Consider the following 10,041-nt stretch of genomic DNA (forward strand, 5'->3'; position numbering starts at 1 on the left):
ACTTGCTTCATGAATCGGTTTGGAATGATTATTATTCCTAGACTCTAAGACTATAAAAAAAACTAACAAATAAAATAATAAAAATAAACTCAAAAACTAATATATACATATTGGTAACCTCCCCCACACTTAAATGTTGCAATGTCCGCATGCAAAAGTAAAGCATGAACGTAAGTAAAAGGGGAAAGGTACTCACAGAGCCTCACTGAGGAGGGGCAAGAGAAGGGTTTGGAAACCCTTGTGACTTCATCCAGGTGTTTAAATTCTCCAAGAGTGCGAACATGGATAAGATGTTTTCCTTTCTCAAATGATTGTTCTGTACACACTTATCAACCAAGGGATTAGTAGCATCAATTCTCATACAAGTACCCCCATCAAAAGTGAAATTCGGATCATCAAATATCTTAAATACGACTTGGTTATCTTGAGCTTTAATTATCATTTGTCCCTTTGGGACATCTATTAAAGCTTGACTTGTAGCTAAAAATGGACGACCAAAGATCAAAGGAATATCAAAGTCTTCTTTCATGTCCATTACAACAAAGTCAACAAGAAAAGCAAAATCACCAACTTTGACTAATACATCTTCAACTATTCCCTTAAGGAATCTAGCAGTCCTATCAGCCATTTGAAGAGATATAGGAGAATGTTTAAGCTCTTTCAAACCTAATTTCTCATATAGCGAATAAGGTATTAAATTGACACTAGCACCTAAATCACATAAGGCCCTATCGAAATATGTTTCATTGATCATGCAAGGAATAGTAAAAATTCCAGGGTCTTTCAGTTTAGGTGGTAGGTTCTCATGCATCAAGGTGGAATACAACTCATTAACAATCACATTTTCTGATTTATCACAATTCCTATCATTGGCTAATATTTCTTTCAAAAACTTAGCAAATTTAGGCATTTGAATCAAAAGGTCAGAAAAAGGGACAGTTTCATATACCTTCTTAAGAGTCTCAGAATATTTCCCAAAATGCTTATCGAGCACACTCTTTGTCAACCTTTGAGGAAAGGGCACAGGGTCCTCGTACGGGGGTGGATCAACATAAATGGGAACCTTTTCTCTCACACCCTTCTCCTTGATCATTCCAAGCACTTCTCCATCTTTCTCAACAAATCTTTCCACACTCGCTCCATCATCTTTAAGAAATATCGCACTACATTGCTCATTTTGGATTTTTGGTGGATCTCGAGGTTTTGATAAATGACTCACTTGTTGTGAAAGTTGAACAAGTTGGGTTTCTATCACCTTATTTTGAGCAATGAGTTGTTGGATGGATTTTTCAAAGTGCTCATTCTGCTTGGCTTGTAACTCAAACTGCTTGGTCATTAATTCTTTTTGTTGAACTTGAGAAGTGGCAAGAGTCTACAAAATAGAATCAAGGTTAAGTTTAGAAGTTTGAGGTTGCGGTGGACTAATGGGTGACCCTTGTTGAAAACCAGATTGTTGGGTGAAATTGGTGTTGAATGGGTGAAAGTTATTATTTCCACCAGAGTGGTAAGTGTTTCTTGAAGTGTTTAACTGACAGTGAATTGGGGTATATCCTTGCACCCCACAAATCTGACACGAGGCAACCAATGATGAAGATCCAGCTCCAAATTGATCGATCTTATGTGATAAAGCCTGCACAGTACTAGTCAATATAGTTAGAGCATCTAAATCATACTTACCTCCCTTTCTAACACTGTTCCGACTACTGGGATGATAGTTATCATTGGCTGCCATCTTCTCAATCAATGCCTTAGCTTCCGTTGGATTCTTTTCCGTGATAGAACCCCCTGATGCAGCATCAATGTAGATTCGGTATTCATGTGTCAGCCCATTGTAGAAACCACTCCTGGATCCCATGATGAGGACACCGCCTTTGTAAACGTTTAAATATTCTCCAAGATTCATACAACGACTCATCATCAACTTGGCGAAAGGTGGTTAGCTCATTTCTTAACCTAGCAGTTTTCTCTTGGCCTAAAAACTTCACTAAGAATGCCTTGACTAGCTTATCCCATGTATCAAATGATCTTGCACCTTCATCTCTCAACCACTCCTTTGCCTTATCCCGTAGAGAGAAAGGGAAAAGGCGAAGTCTAATAGTATCGTCACTTACATTGTTAATTTTTATTGTATCACACTTCTCCAGAAAGCTATCAATATGACTTACAGGGCAATCATTAGGTGAGCCTGAAAATGAATCATTTGATATGAACTGGATAAATTCGGGCTTCAGTTCAAAGTGTGATGCGGTGACGACCGGTCTGACAATACTAGAAAGTATGCCGATGGTTGTGTCCGGTATACCATATTCCCAAAGAGATTTTGTAGGTACTTCACCACCCATTGCTTCCTTCTTCTTGTTATGTCTCCGCTTAGTCCCTTGCTTACGTGCACTAGCCTCGATTTCAATATCAATAGGAATCAAATTCTGTGATCCTCTACGTCGAGTGTGCATGCAACAAGAGAAACTGGAAACAAAATATCAAATAGAACAAGAATAATAGCCGAAGAAAATAATCAAATCTAATGTACTTAGTAAAATAAATCAAAATTAACTAACTTAATACCGTTAGTCCCCGGCAACGGCGCCAGAATTTGACAAGGCTGTCGCGTGCCTATCAAAAATAACCTAACTAGACCTCCTAACTATGTAGTCGGGTAAGTAAGGATCGAATCCCAAGAGACTAAAGGATTTAAAACTAGCTAAAATGAATTCAATTAATACTAAGCTGGTAACAAATTCAACGATTGATGGTGAATAAAACTATTTCTAACTAATGCGAATAAAAATACAAGAATAAATTCAGGAATAACAAACATCTAGGTTTAGGCATTCCCACTAACATAGATTAATACACTAAAACAATCCCTTTCCCTTGACTAAAGTAATAAATAATTCATAGAACGGATGCTCCATAATAAATACCAAGGATGTCTTTCGATCAATCAATGGCTTCTCTAACAATGCAATTATACCTACTTTCGTGGAGTCATGCAATTTAAAGACCTTAAGAACAACATCCTAGCGTTCTAGCAAATTCAACCAACTACTCTCGTGATGACATCCTTTACCTTAAATTAGGGTTCTAAGATCAATCAATAACCAACTTTCGTTGCGAACCTGATTACATTCATTAAACACTATTTCTAGTCGAAGAATGATAATAAAAACCAACCCTAGAATAAATGTAATCATAAATTAATCAAGACTAGGAATAGGGAAATTAATTGTGCATCAATCCATGTTAGGGTTCAACCTAACCCTAGAATAAATAACTACTCACGAGACCTTACTCGTCCACTAAGTACCTGCGCCACGGGTAGGCTGTCTTGTTATGCTGCAATATATACACATAGCATACGAAACAAAGTGAAAAAGGTCAAAGTAAAAAGATATACAAAAATGGAGATGGTTTACTAAAACTGTTACATCAAAACTCAAACACATAATAGAAAAAGAAAAGGAAGTAAACTAAAGTAAAGGAAAATAAACAAATGAATAAAATGGAAAAGTAAAGTCAAAGTCCTAAACATTAACTAGAATTATACTAACATTAACCTACTGAAGACGAATTAAAACCCTTTTTTTTTGTATTTTGTGATATTTTTTTTATTTTTTATTTTTTTAAATAAATAAAGTTAAAGTAGAAAGTAAATAAGGTAGGAACAAAAGAGAAAAATAAAAAATAAAATAAAAAATAGATATTAATTTGGGTTGCCTCCCAAAAGCGCTTGTTTATAAGGTCATTAGCTCGACCTCCTTTGTAGTTCAATTGGAAGATGGTTTGGAAAGAGTGTAGACACCTACTTTTGTCCCCATTCCCGAAAGGGAAGGTTCGATGATGAGAACATAAATCTCCACTTGGCAACGCGTCTCCTATAAAATAACGAATCTCGATCACCCTTTTCATTTCGGAAAATTTGGTAATATTAATCCAACATTTGGCCGATTTTCTTTTATTAAGCCCACCTACGACATATTTTTTAATAATCCCACCTTTACCACCCAACGATTTTTATTGGGCCCAACACGTCATAAACCTATTGTAGGCGGTAATATGTCCCTACGTGGAAATACTCTCTCTCGATATATTCCGTCATCATAATCAATTCATCACCATCTCGATGATTTTTCACAAGGTTATCGGTCACTTAAGCCCAATAAAAGTCGTTGGGTAGTAAAGGTGGGATTATTAAAAAATATGTCGTAGGTGGGATTAATAAAAGAAAACCGGCCAAAGGTTGGATTAATATTACCAAATTTTCCTTTCATTTCAGCCAAACCTGCTATTTATAGAAACCTGCTAAAAATAGTAACTGCCATAAAAGGTAGTTGTTAAAAGTGGCAAGACATAAAAGATAGAGACCTGTTAGAATTAGGTGTTGCACTCCAACATAAATCCTAAAAGAGATAGAATTTACAAAAGGAATTATGTTCCTCGTATAATTCGATAATAAGAGTTACGTATTAATTAAAATCCTAACGAACCTAGAGTTCGTAACGGGCCCAGACGCATTCCGTCATGAAGTTAATACGCACTAAAAGACTCGGATAAGTCTCAAAGCTCCGTGATCTACGAGTCCAAATCTGACAAGGAACTCGGCCCAGACCCTATTTTCAACGCCTGGTTCTGGGCGCCGAAATCTTCGGCGCCCAGCCCTGGGCGCTGAAAATACCTGGGGACCGTGTTGTCTCCGAATTCTTCTTGGATTCGTGCTCTAAAAATCTATCTTTCCACAAACTCTTCCCTGTAAATTCAGCCTCGAAATCGACGTGAAAGGGACAGACACAATTCATAACCTGAGTATTGACTCCAACCCTAAGCCTAAGCCTCACGTTGCGAAATTGATCCCGCGTTCTGTCGCAATCGACCCAAAAGTCGAACAGAACGTATCATGTCCCTTGTAGCTGAAGAATTAAGCCCGGATACTGGAACCTTGCCCGGAAACTCGAGATTCGTTAAATAAAAGGAGAAATAGCAAAGCCAAAGTGGTTAATTTTCTGAGAACCACGACGCACCTCTCAAGGGTGCGTCGTAATGTGTCCCTTCGCATGATTTAATCGCTTTCATCACCCTTTTATAAAAATGTTAAACTATTAATCTGATTGTTCTATCACGCCTAATAAAGATATTATCTTGGACAATTGAACTATCATGCTAGGTCCCTTAAATCAATCTAAACAAGATAATCACGACCGATTTAGTATTATGTGTTGCATATTGCTAAAATCAATTCAGAATAGTTTAATAGTTAACGCATGTCCCTTCAATTATTTATGCTGAGCTAGTAAGGATATCCTGCCTCTGGAGTTATCGAAGAGCGAGCACTCCTCTCGGTAGTTACAGTCCGTCGATCTCTCAATCTCTGCCGTGCGGGTGTACGTTGAGCGATCCCCACACCAGGGATCACAAGGGAACCTATGGCCGTCGTGGTCAAACATAATTGCACTCCCTTTATGTCACGATAACCGGGTTTTGTCAGTTTTTCTCATTGTCGTTAAAAACTGAATGGCGACTCCTATATTACTAGTCGATTGGGTGTAAAATCACAGGGAATCCCATTACACTTGATCTGACAACGTCACGCCCACGGGGGACGAGGTCACGCATAAGCCTCGTGCTTTTTCGACCCCCTCACAAAGAGTAAAAACCTCTTTTACTTCAATTGGTTCGCCTTCTCGATAATGCTTTAGTCGTTGTCCATTTACCTTGAAAGAACCAGTTGCTTCACTCTAAACCTCAACTGAACCATAAGGAAAGACTTGGCGAACCTTGAATGGGCCGGACCACCTGGAGCGAAGTTTCCCGGGAAATAGCTTCAATCGAGCGTTGAACAACAATACTAGCTCTCCTTCCCAAAATTCTCTTCTCATGATATGCTTGTCATGCCATCTTTTTGTTTTCTCCTTGTACAACCTTGAACTTTCATAAGCATCAAGTCGAAGCTCATCTAGCTCATTAAGTTGTAGGAGTCTCTTCTCGCCTGCCGCTTGAGAGTCAAAATTAAGAGCTTTGATAGCCCAAAATGCGCGGTGTTCTAACTCAACGGGAAGGTGGCAAGCCTTACCATACACAAGTCTATACGGGGTCGTACCAATGGGTGTCTTAAAAGCAGTCTTGTACGCCCAAAGTGCATCATCAATTTTTGCAGACCAATCCTTCATTGTTCTCGCAACCGTCTTTTCCAAGATGGTTTTGATTTCTCGGTTAGAAATCTCTACTTGACCACTAGTTTGTGGGTGATATGACAAACCCACTCGATGATGTACTCCGTATTGCTTAAGCATCGCCTCAAACCGATTTTCCAAGAAATGTTGGCCTCCGTCACTAATCAACACTCGTGGTATGCCAAATCGAGGAAAAATATTTTTCTTAAAGAACTTGCTTACCACACGAGCATCATTGGTTGGAGTAGCTATCGCTTCAACCCATTTTGAGACGTAATCCACAGCGACCAAGATATACTTATTCCCATAGGAAGAAAGGAACGGCCCCATGAAATCAATTCCCCACACATCAAACAGTTCAACCTCAAGAATATTATTAAGAGGCATTTCGTTCCTCTTAGAGATGTTACCAGTTCGTTGACAACGATCACAAGACTTAACATGTTGATGAACATCCTTGAAAAGGCTTGGCCAATGAAAACCACACTGAAGAATCTTCGCAGAAGTCTTAGTAGTGCCAGCATGTCCTCCACAGGGTAATTCATGACAATGAGAAATAATAAACGGTACCTCATTTTCTGGAATGCACCTTCGAATCACCCCATCTGCACAAGACTTGTAAAGAAAAGGATCGTCCCAGAAATGCCTTTTCACTTCCTTAAAGAATTTCTTCTTTTGTTGAGATGAATAACCGTGAGGAACAGTACCACTAGCCAAATAGTTGGCTATATCAGCATACCATGGGATCTCTGTGGTGGCTATAGCTAATAGTTTCTCATCAGGAAATGAATCATCAATCGGAAGATCCCCGTCACTTTCAACCTCAAGGACAAGTCGGGAGAGATGATCAGCAACAACATTTTCGGCTCCCTTCTTGTCCCTAATTTCCAAGTCAAACTCTTGGAGTAGCAAAATCCAACGAATCAAACGAGGCTTAGCATCTTTCTTGCTCATCAAATACTTCAATGCTGCGTGATCCGTGTGAACTATCACCTTCGATCCAACCAGATAGGACCGAAATTTCTCCATAGCATACACCACTGCTAATAACTCCTTCTCGGTTGTGGCATAGTTCATCTGCGCCGGAGCAAGAGTCTTGCTCGTGTAGTAGATTGCATGTAGCTTGCCATCCTTCCTCTGGCCCAACACTGCCCCCACTGCATAGTTACTGGCGTCACACATGATCTAAAAAGGAAGATTCCAATCAGGTGACCGAATAATAGTGTAGACGCCTACTTTTGTCCCCATTCCCGAAAGGGAAGGTTCGATGATGAGAACATAAATCTCCACTTGGCAACGCATCTCCTATAAAATAACGAATCTCGATCACCCTTTTCATTTCAGCCGAACCTGCTATTTATAGAAACATGCTAAAAATAGTAACTGCCATAAAAGGTAGTTGTTAAAAGTGGCAAGACATAAAAGATAGAAACCTGTCAGAATTAGGTGTTGCACTCCAACATAAATCCTAAAAGAGATAGAATTTACAAGAGGAATTATGTTCCTGGTATAATTCGAAAATAAGAGTTACGTATTAATTAAAATTCTAACGAACCTAGAGTTCGTAACGGGCCCAAACGCATTCCGTCATAAAGTTAATACGCATTAAAAGACTCGGATAAGTCTCAAAGGCTCCGTATTCCACGAGTCCAAATCTGACAAGGAAACACGGCCCAGATCCTGTTTTCAACGCCTGGCTCTGGGCGCCGAAATCTTCGGCGCCCAGCCCTGGGCGCTGAAAATACCTGGAGACGTGTTCTCTCCGAATTCTTCTTGGATTCGTCTTCTGAAAATCTATCTTTCCACAAACTCTCCCCTATAAATACAGCCTCATAATCGACGTGAAAAGGACACACACAATTCATATTCTGAGTATTGACTCCAACCCCTAAGCCTAAGCCTCACGCTGCGAAATTGATCCCGCGTTCTGTCGCAATCGACCCAAAACTCGAACAGAACGTATCCTGTCCCTTGTAGCTGAAGAATTAAGCCCGGATACTGGAACCTTGCCTGGAAACTCGAGATTCGTTAAATAAAAGGAGAAATAGCAAAGCCAAAGTGGTTAATTTTCTGAGAACCATGACGCACCTCTCAAGGGTGCGTCGTAATGTGTCCCTTCGCATGATTTAATCGCTTTCATCACCCTTTTATAAAAATGTTAAACTATTAATCTGATTGTTCTATCACGCCTAATAAAGATAATATCTTGGACAATTGAACTATCATGCTAGGTCCCTTAAATCAATCTAAACAAGATAATCACGACCGATTTAGTATTATGTGTTGCATATTGCTAAAATCAATTCAGAATAGTTTAATAGTTAACGCATGTCCCTTCAATTATTTATGCTGAGCTAGTAAGGATATCCTGCCTCTGGAGTTATCGAAGAGCACTCCTCTCGGTAGTTACAGTCCCCTGAACTCTCAATCTCTGCCCTGCGGGTGTACGTTGAGAGATCCCCACACCAGGGATCACAAGGGAACCTATGGCCGTCGTGGTCAAACATAATTGCACTCCCTTTATGTCACGATAACCGGGTTTTGTCAGTTTTTCTCATTGTCGTTAAAAACTGAATGGCGACTCCTATATTTCTAGTCAATTGGGTGTAAACTCACAGGAAATCCAATTACACTTGATCTAACAAAAAAACGTCACGCCCACGAGGGACGAGGTCACGCATTAGCCTCGTGCTTTTTCGACCCCCTCACAGTGGCGACTCCACTGGGGATAGTGAAGGAAATACTCGTGCTCGTAGGTAATCAAAATAGCCGAAGGGTGAAACGATCCTACCCCGCGTTTATTTCCCCAGCAAGTTGGGACGACCTGAAAATCAGCATATTAATGTGAACTGGCAGAACCGCATAACGAATCTTGGCTCCCTTGGGATGTTTCATCTCGGGAGTTGGGACTAAGGATACCCATCGCCAACCGGGGGGTGCATACGCTTCGAATGTTGTCCACTCGGCACTTTTCGCTAGTAATACACCCGTCCCACACCCAATCGCTCGCCCACTAGGTCCCTCTCATTGGTGCATGCCCCCTTGGCTTACATCGTGATTGGCCTCTTGGGCGAAATTCGTCTGTTGAAGGCACTACCTCGACCGGGGTATGTGTTGGATCTGCGATAGAAGCGGTACCAAGCCGGCGCAAATATTACCCATAGAAGTCTATCATAAACTACATGACATATTACTATTTTGCCTCATGGTGTAATGTTAGTTATGTGTAGCGAATTATGTGATTGTGTGTGACAAAGAATGCTAGAAAACCAACGACCTTAAAAATTGCCCAAACATTCATGAACCAATTGGCCAAGAATTATACCAAAATGCGTGTTCCGCAACCCCGAACGATCGCCACAAAAATAAGCGACGCCACTACTAGAAAAATCGGATACAGAGGCAAGTCATAATTGCCTCTAAAAATAGGGATTTAGCCTTTAATGGGTTTTTGAAGCAAAAAAGTGGATGCCTCTAATAATTCCGTCGCTAATTAGTGTTTGCCTCTAAAAGCCCCTTTTTGAGGCAACACAATGTGTTGCCTCTAAAAGCTCATACATTTAGAGGCAACCATATATCCTTGCCTCGAAATGTAATTAGAGGCAACCCCATATTGTTGCCTCAAAATATAATTAGAGGCATCCATTTATACTTGCTTCAAAATATAATTAGTGGCAACCATATATCTTTGCCTCAAAATATAATTAGAGGCAACCACATATTATTGCCTCGAAATATAATTAGAGGCATCCGTATATTCTTGTCCCAAAATATAATTAGAGGCTAACCTATAATCTTGTATCAAAATATATTTAGAGGCAATATTAAAAGTTGATTCTAAAGACACTATACATTTAGGGGCATCCATATAATT

At 39.8% G+C, this 10,041-nt stretch overlaps 1 protein-coding gene across 1 annotated transcript; it reads right to left on the reverse strand.

Annotated features, from left to right (window-relative positions):
• Positions 1-202: 202 nt before the first annotated feature.
• LOC130470159 (uncharacterized) lies at positions 203-1,336 on the reverse strand. Its single transcript, XM_056839779.1, has one exon. The coding sequence runs from the start codon at positions 1,334-1,336 to the stop codon at positions 203-205; it is 1,134 nt and encodes a 377-aa protein (XP_056695757.1).
• Between the last annotated feature and the right edge of the window lie 8,705 nt (positions 1,337-10,041).

Source organism: Spinacia oleracea, chromosome 3 (genome assembly GCF_020520425.1).
Source record: "Spinacia oleracea cultivar Varoflay chromosome 3, BTI_SOV_V1, whole genome shotgun sequence".
Lineage (NCBI taxonomy): Eukaryota > Viridiplantae > Streptophyta > Magnoliopsida > Caryophyllales > Amaranthaceae > Spinacia > Spinacia oleracea.

Coding starts and splice junctions, on each gene's coding strand:
- LOC130470159 (XM_056839779.1), bottom strand. CDS start 1,336: ATGACCAAGCAGTTTGAGTTACAAGCCAAGCAGAATGAGCACTTTGAA.